The following is a 21,539-nucleotide window of genomic DNA, read 5'->3' as shown; positions in this document are numbered from 1 at the left end:
GGTCTAAATAAATTATTGAAGTGCAAACTTTTATTTTAAAGGAATCCTCTCTTTTTAAAAGAGCTTTGGTCATTCCCACTGTTACAGCTTTAGTGCAGCAGCCATTAACAGGTTAGCTCAGCTATATTATTTACCTCACCCAAACTAAACATTGTTTCACCAATTTCTAAAGTTTCAGTGGACACTCAGCACTGTGCACACTGAAAACACTGCTTTAGGGACTAAATCCAAACTTTATGTCAACTGCCTTTAGTACTGGGGGGGCTGAGATAGGTACTTGTACAGTAGTTCTACTAGCAGGACTGAGAAATTTGCTGAACAATATACTGACAGTTATTAAATATCAGATGCTTGCCATTATTCATGCATCAGCACCTCCACAGAGTGTAAAACTGTTTGAAAACCTGAGTCCAAGATTATCTGATTTCATAGTAAAGGACTAAAGGGGTGTCTAGAACTTAAGTTTTGAGCAAAACTATCTCAGCTATTTTAATTAATGGCTGTAAAGATACATTCTGTTAAACATTTATAAAAATTCACAGTATGAATGGAACCTACAGCCAATTCTAAATGTCGTACAAACTGAACCAATAACTATTTTTGAAAGAAAAAAACCAAAACTGAACAGAAGGTGAAGTATTCTTACCACAATGAAGATGTTATCACATTTCACAGCCATAACACAAATGAAAACTCCCAGCATGACACATTCCAGTCATATTATTCACTTGATTTTTTTTAATGCAAAAATTGTGTACCCTCTTGTTTTGCACTTCACAGAATATGATATGAATACAAGAATACTAGATCGGGGTCCAAGAAAAGACTATGCACAGGTCAACTATGTATACAATTTTCAACATGAAATCTTCCAAGCTTCCAGCTTTTCCGATGAAAGAAGTGACAGCAAGCTTCAATTCTTCAACAATAAGGGCAAATATAGGGAGTCCTACAGAGGGTAAGTGTAAGTCAGCTACTGTCCAGCAGGACAAACAACTTTATTCCAGCTCTTGGACCCCTGATTTATTGCCTCTCCTCACAGGAGGGTATAACACTGGCAGCAATTACAATAGCACAAAAACTTTTGGCATATGAAATATTAACACAGGATTGACCCTGCATTGCCCCTGCCCATCTCACACTACATTTTTCCCTTTACTCTCTTTTCCACACGTTCTAGTTACCTTCTCTGTTCCAACTCTCAGCTAACCAACAGCTAAGAAACACTCAGTTTGTTTTTTTGTGTGTGTTTCTTTTAAATATAAAGCTCCTCAGTTAAAGCCACGACTGAGGTAAAACAGTGTGTGATTTGTGCCAGGAAACAACAGTATCCAATGGTGAATACTCCTTCAAATTTCAATGGTCCTGCCAAAACTAATGAAAAACCAAGATTTTTTTCATCAGGACAAAATTAAACAGATGTAATTGATGAGCATCATCAGAATTGGTACCACTTCTTGTCTTTGTACTTCAACATCATCTAAAAAACAAACAAAAAAATTTCTAGTTACTGTTTCTATAATGTACCAAAAAGTACAATGATACAAACAAATTATATGCTTACAAAGCAGCATGAGAAAGAGGAACTTTATTAAGGCTTCTTAAAGCTGCAACAACAACATTGCTGAACAATGAAGGTTTAACCTGATGAATTTCTTAATGGTAGCATCACTGCTGCTGATCTAGCCTCAGACAGAAGAAGACATTTTGGGAGAATGGGAAGGTTGCACAAAAATTTAGGGTATAGAAGAGATCTGCATGAACATGGAAGAGAACAGCCATCCTGTGTAGTTACAAAGTAAAAAAATTAGCTTGAATTCATGGGGTTTGCAAGTACTGGATCACAGGACTCTCACTCAGAGCATTACTCTTCTTACCTAATCCAGCAACAAATTCTTTAAGTAATAGGAACTGAGCCGCACTTCTGGAAGTCTATGTGCCACTCAAGCAGAGGGTATGCTCTAGACCAATGTGCCATAAGACAGAGCAGATCTTACATCAATACTTAATTATTAGGAGTAATGATTGATAGATAAAAGTGAGGTGTCCTTTATCAATTATATTCCCTTCATATATGTCTAACATGCGTTCGCAGAAGTCAGTTATTTGCAAAACTTGCATTTATTTGGAAGAGAATCAGTTTAATGGTCTTAGTTTAACATGCAATAGACTCACCTCATGAGCATGTTTAGAGAAAGAATCAGCACTGTAAAGCATAGCTGCAGTTTTTTCTTCCAGTTCTCCTAGCTTCTGTCCTCTTTCATCTAGTGCCAACCGGGCTCGTGCTAGTTCACCAACTACACCAGATGCTGCTCCTTTGACACCTTCAATACCCCCAGGCCCTGGAATATGCTGGGCAAGACTTCTTGATGCCTTCCCAGATGCTGATTCTCCAACTGGTGGGATTTGCAAAGCAGCAAAAACAGAATAGTAAGGTTTTCTATCATTATTACATAAATACCAATGTAACCAGTTTATAAATAGGTGTCCTTTGTTTGCGTGGACAGTGAACACCTAATCATAGGCACGACTGAGCAATACTCACTACTCAATGTTATTACTGAATAAAATCGAGATTTTTCAAACATATTTCAGAGTTTCCAGGCAGGTTATAAAAAGTACAACCTTTTCACAGCTCGAATGTGAAATTAAAACTCTCTCAACAGTGCTGGCACCACAGTCATCAACAGAATTGTGCTGGTGAAGTGGTTTTTAACAATATATAGCTTGTTTCACAAGGAAGGTGTTGGGAGGTCAGCAGACAAAGCAGGAGAATTTTGAAAATACGAGCTGTGGTCAGTTCCAGAAGTGCTTTGCTGACGCAGCCAGACAGTATGACTTCACCAGCAGAAATTTCCTTTGATGAAAGTTCAGCTTTAGACTGAACTAATTAGGTGTCTATGCTTTCATTATTGTAAAAATCTTGCAAAAAAAAGAAAAAAGTCAAGTAAATCATGAAAAGGCAGTACAACTGTAAGAACAAATCAGCTCATCCTGAAGAAAACACCCAAGAATAGTTAGCTGAACAGCCCTCGACTCCAGTGATCGCACTGACTACATCTCCTTTGGCCATAATGGGACATCAGTTACCTAGTTCAGTCTAGACACTCAGTGGACATGTCAATCTCACAATGAATTGCATACTCTAGAAAATTTTGAGTGAAGGCTAAAACATTTTTGGATGCCAAAGTCAAACCAAAACCAAATCTTGAAATTTTTTTTTTAAACAATTAAATATTTTTTTTTTTCACCTTCAGGAAAAATAATATTAACTTATTTATAGCAATTTATAGAAAGAAGAAAAATAATTTAACTTATTGCAGATTCTGCTGTGATCCTTCTGTTAAATAGAACAATGCAGAAGAAGTCCAAAAATGTCTTTAAAACAATCAATGAATGCACTTTCAGGCTACGATTCATTAGGCTTTCCCCCTCAATTCAATGCTATTTTCATCTTGAAGATCTGAGACAAAATGGGTCTTTGATGCCACAAACAAAGCCTGAGACTGAGTTACAAAAAAATTTCTAATCTCCTTAAAAATAGGTCAGAAGAGTCAGGGCAAAATGGTGGAAACTTGAAATGATGTAAACAGATAGCTTCTAAAGTTACAAGAATGCTTTTCTGTTGCCATGAAGAAGCAGTTTTTCCCTGTCCCAGTAATACTAATTAAACATATAATTTGTGCACACAGATTTCTCTAATAGAATACTTGACTAACCTTTCAAAGTACTACACATATATAAATACAAATAGAACTTTTAAAGCAGAAAGTGACCTCAAAATATTTGATATTTGTTCAAAATGTACAGGCACAAGTAGACTAATTTATTTTTGACTGGAAAAATAGTAAGGAAAAGGAAAGAAAAAAGAAAGGATTGCCAGGCAGCCTTGTCTGTTTTAACAGCTACATTTCATTTCATGAGAAACAGTTTTTCTCATGAATGAACTTGCACAATATGGTGTTTCAACTAGCAGATATTTGAATAAGTGGAAGTTATTTTCCTTAAATATATGAAAATGCTACATGCAAACCCAGTAAAAAGAATAAAGCTGTGTTCAAAAAACAATGAGAAAATTATAAAGCAACAAAAACTGCCAAATCTGAATTTTGCTGTCCTATCAGAGGACAGCTGAACTATCATACAATTCTGCCTTTGATCTCATTCCTAAGGCATCTCTGCACAAGTCAAATGAGGAAAAATATTCTAGCAAATGAACTGAAATAGAATGGAGTTTTAATTTTCTCACTGTCCGAAATAGCGTTCTTCAGAACCAGTTCCTTTCAGTACCATACACTTCCTAAAGATGAATAAAATTAAGAGGAGTTGTCCCATTTCTTGTTTTATCATCTACTCCTGAATAAATGAGGTAAGGAAGCCTGTGAGAAAACAGTACCAAGCTTTTCTGATCTTGTTCGTAAGATGTACAACACCTTTTACTTTCCTCTTTGCAAATGCAGTGTTCTATTAATACAGGTAACACTTCGCAAGGATCCCTGGCTTCCTTGGAATGAAATACCAGAAAAATAACAAGTGCTAAAAACTTACAGAGCTCTTCTCTGTCAAGTGACTGTGCCCCACCTCCGAAAAGGCCTTTAAAGAACCCCCTGTTCGGTGCTTCTGGTGTTTCTACAGGAGTGAAGAGCTCACCCAACATTTCCTTTGCAATGAATAAGAGACACAACAAGGTATACATTATTTCACACACAAGTTAATGGAATATTCTTTCACTTTAAGGATTTATTTTGTGGATTTGAATTTCAAAATGAGTATGCTTTAATAGGCATCTGCCATTGCAAGGTGACTTAGGAAATAAAAAATAAAAACATATTAGGAAATCTGTTCAAACCATCTGTTCTGACAGTTGGAAGCTTATAGCTCATGAAATTCAGTAGCAAAGAAATGGGTTTGAGTAAAGCTGTATTTGCCCCTCAACAACTTGGGCAACATTCCCAATTTTGTTCTGTTAAAACTGTATCTACAAATACACATATCTGTGCATGGTACAAAAGTACAGCTTACAGCCTGCATCTCTGCTATTTCAGTATTCTATAGAGATTCCAAGCTAAAGCATGGCTGAGAATCTTTTCAAGCTGTTAATACTCCTGAAGAAACATAATGGCTTCCTTCAAGTACCTGGAGTCAGCATTCCCTGCTTGTCTCAGCATGCACCTCCACCAGCATCAATTGAACAAGGGAATTTTGTTAACTGCACATGTTAAACAAGGAAATAGGCTACCAATGAAAAAAAAAATAAGTAAGAAACTGCTTCAAATACAAGAGGATGGATGAAACAGTAAAATTTATGAGTACGAGAAGTGATTCACCCTGAATCAGACTCCACAGTGAGAAAAATTAAAGCATGAAAGCTGAAGTGCTCAGCTTTATGACAAACTTAATTACTGTAAGAATCATTAATCTAGAACTGTGAACCTCATAGTGTACATATGTCAGAAAACAGTCATCACTTTTTAAAATTATTTACCTGAAGATTTTCACATGTTTCTTGACTGTAGGTGAGCCTCTGTATTTCAGTTGGTGAGACAAGATAGAGCGCTTGTCCATTATTGGTGAAGCAGAATGTTCTGGCTATCCGCATATTGGTGAGGGGCAGGTAATATACATCCAACAATGGCCTTAGACTTGGCAAACTTAAGAAAAAGAATTAAAAGCCCATTAAATATACAGGATTGTCTATTATTGATCAAACTGCAATACATTATTTTTCTCTTTACCATCTGCATAAGTACCACATAAACAGGGTATCATTTAATGCAATTACAAAATCTCAAAACATAAATATGAGATTTTTTCATGGTAGCACCTCAAATGTGAAATTTAAACATCTGCATCACAGATGCATTTAATAGCATCATTTAAATGATACTCTGAGCATGTAAATCACAGATTCACTTAAAGCATTATTCAGTAATTACTAATTAAGTATTTTGGTGAGTATCTGCCAAAAGTTTACAATTAAATATCCTGCCTCGTCTCTCAGGTGAAGAATTTGTCCTTGACTAAAAATACACATTTAAAAGATCTCTCCTCAAGAACACTTGGAAATATGCAGGGGTGTGGCTTTCAAAGGAAAGCAGAATTCAGTAGCCTCAAACAACAAGTCTTCTGAATTACATCCACCATTTTTGACTGACTGCATATTTAAGGGGCAGTCCTCTTATGGTAAAGCTTACTTACCTTGTATTTTCTGATTCTGCACATTAACTGCAGTATTTACTATTTGTCAAGCTACTGAAGAACAGAGGCAACACGCTCAGGCTGTAACAATGCTCTTGTTACCAAACCCTCCTCTCCCTCAAAATAATAATAAACACAAGTAAGAAGTGACTGAACAACTGATGTCTTGATAAATAGAACCCAAAATACACTGCTGCCTCAAAAACATCTCTTGTAAAATTTTTGTAAAAACAGAATTTACACAATATGCTGGCTGCAAATGTACCAACAATACATTAAGCAGCTTCTGCTGCAGATACCATCTGCATAAGATTATTATTTCTAAAAACTAAAAAAAAAAAAAAAGCAGTGAAGGGGTGAAGTGAAGCCAAAAGCAATGAAAAAGAAAGATGTAGTAATCAAAACAGTAAGGGTTTGGTGGGGTTTTTTTTGGTTGAGGTTTTGTTTGTTTTTTGGTATTATATTGAGATTTGTAAGTGTTAAGCATGCATTTTAGAGATAATGGATTGTCTCTTAGCAGGAGACAATCTATGACAAGCAAAAGGAAGGAGAAGAGGTAACATGACTTTGGAGGCAAGTTCTACAGTTAAGAAATAAAAAGCAATATTCTTTTGTAAGCACATCACGCAGAAAGGACACTTCTGCCATGCATGTATCTAAAATAAAAATATTCCTAAGAATGAGTTAGTAACAGGGAAGTGCTTTGCTTCAGACCAACGGAAGCATAAAACATCCTTACAGCCTCAAGACAAAACACAAACATTAGATCAGCTAGGATAAGCATGACATCTATGACAGCATTTTCAGAGCATCAAACAAATCTGTAACAGAATCTAGGTCCTGTCTAAACCTATATGAGTAGAAAAGTATTGGGCATCTCAGGTATGATACAATGCTGCAACAACTTTACACAAACAGCACATTAAGTCCACTTCCCAGCAGCAATTCACACTTATGAAATGTAGTTAATACTTGGGAGTTCAACTTTCCTACACCATGTAACAATCCATTATTTACAATTTAGCACCTACCTCTATGCAAAGCTCTTTAGAAAATGAAATCAGTCCTGAGGAAAACAGAATTTGTTTGAATATACAGTACCTGAATATTATTAAATTTAGTTTTAATTATGGAAAAAAAAAGAGTGCTTGCCCAGCAAGGTGAGCAGCATTTTCTAGATATGTTTAGAATATATGCTGGGACATAGATCAGTGGAGTTAACAGACATAACAATCAAAAATTACTTTTTAACTGTAGTATGCATCAGATTAGCTTTAGTTTTATTCCTAGCAACTTCCTGGATAAGTATCTTTTTAGAGAATTTCCCAAGCTGAGAGCTTGCTTTTGCAACCTTAAAAATACCCTTTTAGGAGTTTTACTGGCACAATTTTATAACGCCATGTTCCGTCTCCATCTTAGCATCAGCCAGGACTAAAATGTAGGTGCAAGGAAATAGATATATACACGTTGCTGTTCAGAATAAAATAGCATTTGGAAATATTCAAGAAAAAGGACATGTTAAAATTACGTCGGTGACATGGAAGCACATTCAAACGTTACTTTTACACATGTTTAAACTTATAACTTAAACCCTTTACTTTAGGTGACTTATTTTTACAATACAACTCCTAGCAATTAATCTTGCCCTTATAGCCTGAATTTAAGGCTTTCAAGACATGAGCAAGCTACACAACAAGAAAGGTATGCTTGAGGCATGAGAGTGATGCAAACAGCTGCACAAAAATATGCAGAGTTATGGTCAGGTACCAGCTGAGGGCTTGGCTCAAGGCAGTTTCCTCCATCAGGGAGAAAATTCACATTTGAGAATCATCTTCGACTCAAGGACCTATATCACGTATTTGGAACTATTTGTTGAATCAGGGTAGCTTGAGCTAAACTGGTAAGTTTTTTCATGTATTAAAGGCAAAACTAACAGGAACGTATAATCAAAATTATCCAGGCCCAAGTGTTAGAAGTTAATCCACACTGAGTGAACGTAGATTTTTAAAATTCATACTCTTACGGAAAAGGAAACTTTTTACCTAGCAGAAGACTATTTGTTCTTTTTATATTTAAGTTACTTTCAAACAGGTCTTACCTAAAAGTCATAATATGTCCATTGGCACAGAAACATGCAAGGCAGATACTGTTACTCAATGACACTATATCTCCACGAAGAACAAAAGAGGTCTCTGTTATGTTTTGCTTATAAATACAGTTCTGGGATGGCAGTGAGATAACTTTTGCTTGCTTTTCCGAACATATCACTGCATATTGATTCTCACTGATTTCCTGAGAGGAAGAAGGGGACACTGAGACAGGTCGTCGCTTTTTTGATTTATCTTTTTCATCTTTATCTTCAGGAACATTGTGTTCCCTCCAGGGTTCATGTGCTGGTGGGACCAAAGATCCTGTGGTATCCAGAAAAGCCATTCTCAGGATTGCCCCTTTTAGCCTCAAGATGGTTCCTAGGAAAAAGAAGTTGAGCTCATTTCTAAAATAGTTCTCCTAATTGTCTTTCAAGCTACAAAATATTCCTTCAAGAAGCTAGAAAAATGAAAAGAAAACAAGAATTTAGGCTCGCCTCTGTAGCAAGACAGATGTACCAAAACCTCTGGATGTTTATCTAAAAACCAATGAAGCACATGCAAGAGCACATAGGTATTCAAGAAAATGTTAAACCAGTTTTCAAGTGTTAAGTGTATGCATGTTCCTCCATTAACTTCAATGGAAATGTATACAGTTATTAAGAGAGAGAAGCTGGAACGCACATTTGTATTCAAGTTCAGTGTCACAAATACAAGTAATTTCATTCTCTCCTGAGGAGTACACAGTGCACTTAATACCAATAATAAATGTTATTAGCCAAAGTTGAGCACCTCCTTTTTCTTCAATACAGACGGGTTCAGAAACAAGCAACATGCAGGTGTTTTTTCTGCTGCAGTTCACACTTGAGTCCACTTCTCTCTATCATAAACTGAAAAAGGAAGAGTTTTCCATCTCCCCTGTTTCAATCACTATCTCTGTAGGCCAGATCTTAATACATTTCTTACTTTAATTACATTTACTCACACAGAAGTAAGCACGTGAACATTTGTTAAGTAGACAAACACACACACACACACACCAAAAAAGAAAATACAAATGGCAGTATCTTTTAAGGTTCATGCTGCAGATCCAGTGATTAAATATAATGTCCATTCGGCAGCCTTGCCTTTATGATCAAAGGTTACCATGTCTGAATGCTGCTGCCAATGCTATTCTTGATAAGTCCAAATCAAATATGGTCTAGAGGTCACATCACTCCTACTCACTATTTCAAATAGCATTGCAATTTGTATGTCCTGATAACCATCTGTGTGAGCAAGTGGAGCAGAGCAGCAGGTTCTGCGTGAGACAGTGGCAAGCAGGAAAGCTAAAACATTGAATGTTTTGAGTTGGAAGGGACCCACAAGGATCATCGAGTCCAACTCCTGCTCTAGCACAGGACAATCTCAAGATTCAGACCATGTGTCCGAGGGCCTTGTCCAAATGCTTCTGGAATATTGTCAGGCTTCGTGCCATGACTACCTCCCTGGGAACCCGTTCCAGTGCTCAACCACCCTCTGGGTGAAGAACCTTTTCCTAATGTCTAATCTAAACCTCCCCTGGCACATCTTCCTGCCATTTCCCCTGGTCCTATCATTGGTCAACAGAGAGAAGAGATCAGCACTTGCCCCTCCTCTTCCCCTTGTGAGGAAGTTAGATTGTGATGAGATCTTCTCTCAGTCTCCTCTTCTCTTGGTTGAGGAAACCAAGCCACTTCAGCCTCTCCTCTTATGGCTTTCCCCCCAAGCCCTTCAACCAACTAGTGGGGGACACTCTCCAGTAGCTTTATATCCTTTTTATACTGTGGCACCGAAAACTGCACACAGTACTTGACGCCACACCAGTGCAGAGCAGAGCAGGTCAATCAACTCCCTCGACCGGCTCACAATGCTGTGCTTGATGCACCCCAGGACATGGTTTGCCCTCTTGGCAGCCAGGACACACTGCTGGCTCATGTTCAACTTGCCATCGACCAGAACCCCCAGGTCCCTCTCTGCAGGGCTGCTCCCCAGCCTCTCATTCTCCAGTCTGTGTGTGCGTCCAGGGTTGTCGTGTCCCAGGTGCAAAATCCGGCACTTTCCCTTATTAAAATTCCTACAGTTGGCAATTGCCCAGCTCTCTAATTTATCCAGATCTCTCTGCCCTCAAGAGTGTCCACAGGACCTCCCAGTCTGGTGTCACTGGCGAACTTAACAGTCCTTCAAGTCTTATATCCAAGTCACTAATGAAGACATTACAGAACACTGGCCCCAGGATGGATCCCTGTGGGACCCCACTAGTGACTGGTTGTCAGCCCAATGCAACCCCATTGACTAGATCTCTTTGAGCCCAAAATCTATGCCTAACAGCATGTTCAGCAAACTATTAATTTATTATTACAACAACATCAGTTGCTGTGTATCAGAAAAACAAGATATAAGACCTCTCATAGCAATCCAAAGGAATATTTTATCACTAATATTTAAAGCTGGTTTTTCAACATACAACCCGTAATTTGTATTCCCTTTTCATGATTCAGGAAAACTGAAAGTTTTCTACCTCTAAAAAAAAAAATATTTCAAATACTCTTTTTTAAAAAAAATTCTGCTATTTCTGTCTAGCAATTACTATATACTACATTAAAGTTAGAAAACATGCATTTCTCAGCAAGCATACATTAAAGTGTTTTTTTAATATTATATGAGATCATATTTGCAACTTTAAAACTTTGGTAATGAAGTAACCGATCTAGACTGTTAAACTTAGAAGCTAAATCAATAAAGTATACATTAAGTTTCAATTAATCCATAATTGACAAAAACATTTTCTTTAAAAAAAAATTCAAGAACAACAACAATACTTGATTAAAGTATACTTTAACCTATCTGATTTGTACATACCACTAGGAGATACAATTACTGGCTGAAGAAGTCTTTGCTCTCCTCCTGGGGGTAAGTTCAGTACGATGACAAGCACTGTACCCAGCGTGGTCCCAACCCACAGGCATGGGGAAGGTGATGTATCGGCCTTTCTCGTGAAAGTCTCACAGAAATGAAGAGCTGAAATTGCCTCACGTGACTCTTTATCAATGCTAGTTACACTAGAACTTCGGGATCGACTGAAAGAGTTGTCTTTGACATCTGAAAATAAATCAGGCTTAATTAAGAAGAATGGTAAAATGCAGGCATCAAGTGAATTCAAAATTTTTTTTGTTCTTTGGCATGAGCTATATATTGCTACCATTCCACTGATTATTACTCCTGTATTCTTCCTTAGTCACATTTCCTTTTGGCCTAGTTTTCAACACCGTCTCCTGAACAAAGCACTCAAATTTTTTTGCAGAGGTTACCATTATGTAGTTGTCATGAACAATTGCATATTTCTGTCTTCTTGGGACAGAGAATAACAGTCAAACAGGATTCCTCCTTTAAAAAAAAAAACCCGAATTACAAACCTCTCTACCCATTGATCAGATTAAAACATATTGGCTTCCAGGGAACATGGTTTAATGATCATATGAAGATACAACTATTTTAGTTTAAGAACTGAAGTGACATCCAAACAGCCTGATAAGATGCAAGTTGCAATGACTCAAAGTAATCTTGTCCAGCTTTAGGAGACTGTATGGAGGAGGTCTAACAGGTTATTTATACACATTTGAACTTTTAGTGAGAGAAACATCCAATGCTACCAAATACCACCTGGCACTGGCATGCAAAGCTGAAGATTTCTGTTTTGAATACTGTACAAAATGGTGCTAATAAACTTTTCAGGACGTCTTGTTCATTGCTTAGCAAATAACTTTCTCGTAACAGAGTGAATTCCAATATTAACAAAAGCCTCAAACCAGTAAACGTGCTGCTCCATCCTATCTGTGTGCTGTATGTGTGGGGATACTTAACACATCAGCATGTCTGAATTTATCTGTGCATTCACAAATTAATGCTTTACTTTAACGCATCATTTCAAAATTTTAGCACAAGACAACCCTTACTAGTAAAAGCTTGATTCAATTTATATAACAACTTAAAAAATAAGTTGTTTTGGATCTACGGTGTTAATGCAATGGACAACTTTAAAAAAGCAGGATTAAGAGCTAAAGAACAACATTTAACCGCATACTTTCTGGAAGTATCATTAGGATAATTTCATTAAATTATTGCAAAACTTTCTACAAAGAACATCTAACATGCACTTGAAAAGCATAGAAACTAGATTTCAACTGACTAAATACAGACATCTACTCAACACAAACAGTGAATCTTTCAGGAGATACTTGTCTTATTCCAATAAGGATAGAAAAATTATTGTCCTGTTGAATTTTAGCGAAGTCAAATGTAAAAATGTTGATTATAAAAAGAAACTAGGTCAACCACTCAGATGTTGAGTGGATATGAAGTTTTCCCATGTAAAAAAATAAAAGCCAGAGTAAAAAAAATGAAAGCAATTATTTGTTTTCATAATTCTTCTAATGACCACAACCTCTTAAGATACTTGTTTCTTCAGGTTTGAATATTTACTAACTTAATGTTTTTTCAACTCTACCACGGATTAATCAGTCTGAATATAATCTTATGTGAACTGCAACAGGTATAAAATTAAATGTGCAATTGTTGAGTTGCATCTGGTTGAGTATCTAAATAGCATATGTACAAATTCCAGAAGCATTACAATGGACAGGAAAAACCCCATAAAAACTAACTTGCCAGAAAATACAGGTATTGTGGAGAGCAGACATTCATTCAGAAAAGACAACTAGGGGTAAAGAGTTTAAGTGCATTAGTGCATACTACTTATTCTGAAATCAAGGAAGAATCTATGGTTTGTTAATAGATTAGTTATAGAGGAAGAGGAAGAAACAACAGTGTGATGATCCACTACACAACTTCATTAGAAGGATGGAAAGATGAAGTTCTTTTGAGCCACTAAACCAAAGGATAGCACCTAGTGGCAATGGCATTGTAATCATCTGGATCACAATACTGAAAAGCAATGGTATAATGCAGACTAGAGTACGTTCAAGATAACTTTTGTTTAAGGAAGTGAAGGATAAACACAGAAGCATATACTTTAGATTTTGTTCTGGCTATTTAGAGAGGAAAAGGGGTAAGTTAAAGACAGAAAAGTAATTTGAAAGAATGAGATAATGGGAAAATAAGTTTCAAGAAGCCATGGAAGGAAAGGAGAGAAAACTATGAGGATAATGAACCTGGGGAAAGGCAATTCAGCTGTCCCCTGGAGCCTGTAGATACGGCCACAGAAGTGACAAAAAAATACAAGCAAGTTGACAATCTCTGAAGAACACTATGCAAAAGCTATCCTGCTAGGAGAAAAGGTAGCAGTAAAATAATAATAAAAAAATTGCTTAAGGAAGTTATTTACAAATCTGAAAACCCAGGAGAATTTTTTGTACCACGAAATGAGGCATCTAAGTGCAGAGATCCACACATGCTAAGTCAAACAAAACCAGTCAAAGGCTATGACAATTCAGAAAGTACAAACTATTTTGAGCATACGAGAAGATGACAAAAAAAAAAATTCCATTATTTCAGTAGGAAAAACAGCAAATACTAAATGATGTAGAAAATGCTGAAAGTCTTTCAGAATCAGAAAATACAGAGAATTTCAGCATTCTCTTTCCTCCAGTCTTCATTTTTTTTTAAAAAAATAGAAACATCTAAGTATTATCAAAGTGCTATCAAAGAATTGGGAATAATATAGCAGACTTATAATGAATTGGATGATATTTAAGTACAAACGTGCTCCATTTTGCAAAGTATGATAAAATTCACCCATTTAGTAAACGTAGTAAGGAAGAACCGACATAGAATGAAAAGAAAAACAATTTTTTTCTGCTCTTTCATGACAAGGCCACAGTTAAATCCCTCTAGTTCTGGGCACAAGAGTTTTAGAAAGATGACGAAAAATTCAAAGTCCAGAGGAGATTAACAGAAGCCATCCTAGATTTAGACAACATAACCTAAAAAAGGAGAAGGAACTGAACTTTGTAAAAAAAAAAAAAATCTCAAAAAGTGAAGATTATAGATATGATGGTAGATACGATGGCAGCTTTCAACCACACAAAAGATGGCTAACAACAAGACAGGGAGCACTTGTTACCCCTGTTCATTGTGTAAAGGACAAGAAAAAGTTAATATGGAAGCAAGGAAGATCGATTAAGTAACAGGAAATTTGTCTAACTGACTATAAAATATTGGAACTTTCTGTTTGGGATTTTTCTTTCTGTTTGGGATTTTTCTAAAAAACTTATTTATTGGAGGTTCATGAATAGATGAGAGGTTAAATTGCCAGACATCTGGATGCTTGCCATAGCAATGAATTAAAGGATCTCTGAGGGTTCCTTCCAGCTTCAGATTTCTGAGTGGAGCAAGCTGTAACTGTAAATCAGGGTGGTCCAGCTCAGTTTTGGGATATCCCAGTGCCATGGACTCTTTCCTTGTGGATAGCAGCAGCTGTCAAATACAAAGGCTCTGCAGCTGCCAGTCTGATCATGGCCTGTCTTCTGTTGGGGTTGTGGTAGCAATTCTGCTGCAGGAGGGGGAGCAAGCTTTGGAAAGGAAAAGATAGCTTTCCCATTCAGGCATCATCTACTGCTGTAGGTCTACAGCTGTCCCCCATCATCTTTAGAGAACAAGGCAGTGGAGCTGGATCTGATCTACAAGCTGGCAAAGTACTAAACAAAAAGTAATAAATCTACTCATTTGTATGCTGTATTTGTTATGCAATATAATGACCTTCAGTACTACAGACTTCACAACTGAACTGCTTCTTATATAAAAAGGTATTGTGCTTTTTCAGGAAAAATTAAATTCTCAGACTGGTCATCCATCCAAAACAGCTGTATATTATTTTCATTCAGAGAGAGTGGTCATCAGACAATTAACACTGTAAAACTATGTCCAACTATTTGCTGAGTGGACCTCAACATATCCTGTTATTCTTAAGATATTTCATTTTTCAATTTAAAATGTATCAGATGGTTCTAAACCAGGCAATTTTCTTTACATTACCTGCTTATTCACACTTTTGCTATCACAGCACTACTGCTAAAGTGTGTGATAGACACCTGAAAATTATGATGAAAGTGCGATAAGCCATGTACATGATTTGCAGGCTTACCTTATGATGACAGCAATTACATTTTGTGCCTGAGAGCCCCCAAAAAGAGTGGAATTGAAATTTTAGTTCTACACTTCAGATAAACACAACAAAGTCATGATAGTTAACATAATTTAGGAATCTTACTTTAACGTGCTCGCATTCGGTAGAACAGTTTTAGTAAAAATAAAATCAACTATGTAAACTTACCTAAATCAGGCTTTAACTCAGTTGGCAAACTTAGCTTCCTGGACATCTTTGCTGAAAAGTGAAGTATATCTTTTTTTTAAAAAGAATAAACATGATTCTGCTGGCCTTTATTTGCCTCTTTCCCAATATTTAATATATCATTAATTATTACATTAATTGCAGTACTGAACAGGATTTCTACTAAAGAAGAGCCTCACTTCCACAAGGAAGGGGTGCAAAGTAAAAATATGGAAGATAGCAAAATCCCCAAATACAGCATTTTATGACTTTTGCCAAACTTCATTTCTCCTCAAGCTTCAGGCAGAAATTGATGGATTGGATGAATTTTGCTCAATCTCAAATTTTATCTCCTCAGGTGAGAGGACAGAATACAGACACTTGGATAATGTAAGAATGTGCACTGAAGTTTACATAAAGTTAACTTCCCATCCCCTCTTCTTCTGCCCTAATTTCTGATCAAATCTGAGATATTTAAAATAGAAAAAAGATGAACTTTTAAGTACACTAAAACAATAATGCACATGTGTAAAAAGATAATAATCTGAGACGCAATCTGCAACCTCAAAGGAATTAAGTTGTTACAGAAAATAACTATAAGGTTATCAGCATACAAACACTTGCACCATTGTCCAATAACAGATAGTGTAATTTTGATAATAATGTTGAAGTAAAAAACAGCACTTGAACTCATCCCTGACTTGGAAAATGATCTTTATAGGAATGGAAATCTTGTACTCAATTTAAAATGCAGTATAATACTAACAAACACTGCTGTAATACAAGTCACTAGTCAACTTGTAGCCATATATCCCTCTTCCATCTTTCTTTCAATTACTGTTGAAGGAAATAATTTTGATGTAGCTTAACTGCTAGACCAGGGCTAGACTCTGAATTTATTTCCCAGCTACATACTTGAATTTTGATGTATTACTTAATTCTTCACTATCTTGTAAAGGTAACACTTCTTTACCCAAAGTAGCTGTTGAGAATAGCCTCATAGTTCTGAGAGCACCTTATAATGGATACCAGTCATAAAGCAGCCTGAATCTTGCTGCTTATCTCAGCTAAAAATTGAGTTAACTCACTCTATTGTTTTAACAAAAATCATTCTGTTTTCTACATATCCTGAAGAAAAGCATGAGGTTTAAAAGTTACTTCCACTGCTTCAAAAAGTAAAATACTTCATTGTATCATTAATTACGTTCATCAATATTGCAAATGCTAGGTATCTGAATAGTTGACCAGTTTTATTCCTGTCATACATTATAAAATTTTCAGAATAAGATTCCAGAAATAATCTTCTCATTTCCTTCAAGTGACATGTTACAAAGTATGTCCTATTCAAACTAAATTGAACTTACTCTCAGACTGAAATGCTAGTCACTTCAACTTATTTCAGCATGGGCCGAAACTGAAAAGTATAGTCCAACTACGTTTTCTACCCTCATCCTTGCACTGCCACTGGCATCTGCACAGCTTAATGGTGAGGCCAAAACTTATCTAAATGAAGTTTCTGCCAAGGGTTGTTTTTAACAAGAAAGACCAACTCCTACTTCAGCTCAGAGGTCAACTATACAAACAGAAAACCATGGCACAAAACGGCACTAGAGATCAGGAGTCCATCTTTTTGCTGTAAGCTTGAACTTTTATCAGTTTGAAAAGAAATCATGAAACTGTATTCGGAATTGTGAATTAGAAGTTGGGCATTCCTCATTGTGTTATACTTATTTTTTGTGTTAGACATGTAAATCACTAAAGCTGAGATACAGAACAAAAGCTCAAGTATGCACACAGAAAATAAACTGAATTATTTTTGGCTTTCCACAACTTTTACCATGTGTGAACACCAGCAACGATTAGTTAACTTAGTCACTTTGAAGAGCAGAGTGGTCACTTTTGGCTTTCAAATAGAAATGTTTAACACACAATTTTAACAACTCTGAGAAAACTGACAAAAAATAAGATACTAGGTAATAGGTAATATAGCAGGTAACAACAAGTACACGCAAGTGTGCTGGATTCTAAGAGTCAATCCAACACTTTTAGCTTTTTGCTCCTTGGTGAAAGGCCAGCTGAGTAAACTAGGTTGATAAGGTAAAAAAATTTGTAAAGACACTTTCTACAGTGAACTATGCCTCATTAATATGAGAAGAGGATACATGAAATGTTAAAAAAAAGATGTCATTGCTAGAAATTGTGAATTAGTGTGCTGTGTAAAAAATACAGTTCAAAACATACATTAATGTGTCAAAACCCTCAATAATTCAAATGTAAATAAGTAACAAGAACCTATTTAAAGGGCAGTAGTGCCATCTTGTGTTTAAAGAAAAAAGTGCCTAAAGATGCAATAAGAAAACAGGAATATTTCAGCAGCTAAGTCATTTTTAACTAACATTACTTAGTATTAAAAAAAGGAAACACAGCTTGTCTTCATGTTTGGCTTATGGTATTCTTGGAATATTCAGTTTTTCTGTGCCTTAAATGAAAACCAGCAACATGCTAGACAACTTCTACAACATAAAAGACATACATCAGAGAAACAGAAGAGATTGGATGGAGATCTACAGTGAGAGCACTCAATGTTAGCCTTTTTACTCCAGTCATACAACAGGGAAAAGGTGATGGTAACTGCTCATGCTGGGTGTGGCTGACCTCGAGCAATAGCTGCCATATCAGAATTTAATACCTCTCTTGGTGGTGGTGGTGGTTCCTGCAGCATTTACAGCCAAGACTACCCTTTTGCAGCTGATGTGAGACAAGGAGACAGAGACCAGGGAGCTGTTTTGCTCCTCCTGACATCCTGCTGCTCAAGGCAACAATGACTATTTTGCCTGTGTTTAGACCTACCTTTAATACTCCTCTAAATTAGAAAACCTCGAGTCATACAGAGGCACACATACATTTCTTCTGTTGCTAACATATGATTAAATAAGTATTATATAAAAATATGACATTGGAGAACTGTCCAAAAGCAACGTTCAGGATTCTTGGAGATTTCTCATAGGTGAGGTTTGAGGGTGCAGGTGTTAAAATATGAGAAGTTATTTTGGCATAGCGTGTTATACTTCAGCATTGTGGACTCAATCAACTCAATGAAGAAAACCTGAAGGCTGAGACATAACTGAACTCTCAATAGGAAGCTGTGGCTTAAAAGTAACATTTACATTTTATTTGCAGTGGGTTATCCTGAGCTGATGCTTTACAATGTATAGCACATCAGTTTGAAAGCTATAGAGTGATTTCTCATCCATTCCCTATTTAAGGAAATAGGCTAAACTCTTAAAAAAAATTCTAAAGATTATAAAGGAGACAAGTGTCTTGGTGTTTTGACCGTCAAGAAAAAAGTTTACATAAAGTCTATTTCATTTAACATTTCATGAGAACTAAGCAGCTTAAAATGTGAGACATACCAAAGTTTCCAAATTATTTTACATTTGACAATGATACAAGTGATTTACATTATCGATTTCAAGATGCTTAAAGAATATTGCACTAATGACAGTATAATAGAGAAACGGATTATCAATGCTGAAATCTCTAAATGTGATCTAAGAATAATAAAACCATTTTACAAGAGAATGTCAGAAAAGATGTACTTGATATATCCAAAACTTGATCAAAGTATTGAAAAACACATTGAAAGAAACAGTCTTACTCTGGTATTAGGGTAAATGAGAACTTATCATAAGCTTCTTAAGATCTGATTCCATGAATCCAGCATTAACAGTTAATGACTTTAGGACTGTTTGAAAAATTTAGGGGCATACTTGAAATGTAACAAATGTGAGAAACCCTATGTCAATAGTATTAGCAGGGATTACAGAACTTTGGAACTACATCTACTCTACTTGGATCTGCCTACTACTATTGTCTGTAAATGTTTTAAAATTTATAAGCTCCAGAAAATAAATAAAACCAATTTTCCTGAGAAGTATTTGACATGTAGCACACCGGAACAGTCGTGAAGGTGTCGGAGTCTACAATATTTTTCATGCACCTTTGCTAAAGCTTCTTCCAGTAATGGATGTTACAATACCTCTTAACTTCTGACCTGATTTGTAGCTATATATTTAACTGCATATATCACTTCATGCCAAATAATTAACTGACCAAAGCATGAGGAAAGTAGCTTAAGATTTTGTTTCCACTGAAGCTGGATCACAACACTTTTCTATAAGAATGAGATGGCCTTAGAAATTAAATTATTCCCACCAATTCCCCTTCCTGCAAGAAGTTCACCTTCATTTGGTAAACTTATGTGTACTACTTCACAGCACATTATTTATACTTCCAAATATTTGCCATTCCAAGGAGAAATGGCTGCTTTTAATAACAGCCACAGTATTTTCTATAATTTCTAGAAATGGTTCGTTTCTAGATATAGTTTCTCCATATATCCAAGGTAAGTGCAACTTTTCCAAAGTTCACCTCTGATGCAAATAAAAGGGAAATGTGACCCAAAAGCAACATATTCACAACAGGTCTTTAACTTGAGTTACTATACACTCTTTGGCACAGAATATTCATAATTTAGAAAACAACAGAAGACCAAGTGATCTTAACAGTGTATATATAACAAAGCTGAAGTGTTGGTATATTAAACTTTTACATTTTGTTTTATTTATGCTATTGTTGCAGTCTTGCATGGTTTTTGACCCTTTAATGAAGCAAGGATCCTCATCTGATACTGTCACTTATGATAGGAATCTGTAGAAATGAAGATGTCTCTACATAAACTGATTAAATTGGCAATGGCTTCATGTTTCTAAATGCATGTGTATCATATTACCACCTTACAGTCCTATCACTGAAATTAAATTACTTCTCACTTCCCAAGCAGTATTCCCTTACTCACTGTTCCCATGTGACAAAAACCGTAGCAGTGATACTGATAGCAGATTAAATTATGTAAACAATTCTTGTTCTGTTTTGAAATCCATTTAACAAGGTTACATTTCACACATTGACAAAGAATGGAAAGAACTTGAACTGACTGCACTATATGCCAGTGCAAAGAGCTACAACCACACCACATACATCAAGCTCATCCATGTGAACATAGTTGATGATAAACTATTTGTTTCATACAGCGTGGTGAAGTTAATGACAGTAAGCAACACTCACATTTTACAAAACTCATTGTCCATTCACATTCAGGTGGCAATTCAGTTTAAAACAATGAAATGCAAAACCATGCAACTATTAACACCAAAGAAGAGGTGTTTTACTTATGTGGAAGAGCTTAGAACGTAAGTTCAGGAAGAGCCATGCAGAGTAAACGTGCCAGATAAGGTACAGAAAACATGGCAGTGAAAAAAAATCATTCAGTGCACAGCAACGAACCACTCAAAACTCTTATAGAACACAGATGAAATCACAGACAAAATAATTAAGTTTCTTTAAACTTCCAATAAACTGTGCAAGTTACACAAATCACAGTATAGGCTGACTGGCAAATGCTTATGAATTACATGTCAAATGCATTATTGTCCCAATTAACTCTGTTTAACTTACACTCTGAAGAATGCATTACTTGTAAATAAATGTTTTGCTTTTTTAGCTGTGAAAGACATCCACAATACTTTCAGTTGAAAGGCTTCAAGCTGAAACAGATATCAGTAGTTCTACAGAATTGTCATTAGCAAGTTTTAGTAATATTGTAACATCAGTCTTTGAAAAAAGTGAAAAAATAATAAAGTCACACTTAAACATACTACATTTGTTGCACAAGATGGGCTGTCTTAAGTTCTGAAGAGACTGCTTTGGCACAAAACATTACCTCATCAACAGGCACTGATATAACATGCACAAGATAAAGTGTTGTTCTTCTTGTGAGAAGAACTAAACATAAGTTTCCAGTTAGCTTGAATTTTCTTAAAGAGAACATATTAATCAATAATCATACAAATGGTACCTTTTTAAAATTACAGATTAATTGACATATT

The 21,539-nt window shown here is 35.9% G+C and overlaps 1 protein-coding gene across 1 annotated transcript in view; it reads right to left on the bottom strand.

Annotated features, from left to right (window-relative positions):
- Positions 1–1,168: 1,168 nt before the first annotated feature.
- The window catches only part of STXBP5 (syntaxin binding protein 5), a gene marked incomplete at its 5' end in the record, with an annotated part of 50,587 nt that continues 30,216 nt past the window's right edge, over positions 1,169–21,539 (bottom strand). Inside the window, 8 exons of the mRNA XM_029087298.1 lie at positions 1,169–1,480; positions 2,176–2,396; positions 4,549–4,660; positions 5,486–5,651; positions 8,297–8,666; positions 11,166–11,405; positions 14,246–14,263; positions 15,595–15,645. Coding sequence (XP_028943131.1) covers positions 1,439–1,480; positions 2,176–2,396; positions 4,549–4,660; positions 5,486–5,651; positions 8,297–8,666; positions 11,166–11,405; positions 14,246–14,263; positions 15,595–15,645 — 1,220 coding nt within the window. The remainder of the gene's footprint in view (positions 1,481–2,175; positions 2,397–4,548; positions 4,661–5,485; positions 5,652–8,296; positions 8,667–11,165; positions 11,406–14,245; positions 14,264–15,594; positions 15,646–21,539) is intronic.

This window comes from Antrostomus carolinensis, unplaced genomic scaffold, assembly GCF_000700745.2.
Source record: "Antrostomus carolinensis isolate BGI_N321 unplaced genomic scaffold, ASM70074v2 scaffold13101, whole genome shotgun sequence".
NCBI lineage: Eukaryota > Metazoa > Chordata > Aves > Caprimulgiformes > Caprimulgidae > Antrostomus > Antrostomus carolinensis.
Note: the sequence above shows the minus strand (reverse complement) of the source record. Positions and strands in the feature narration are given on the sequence as shown.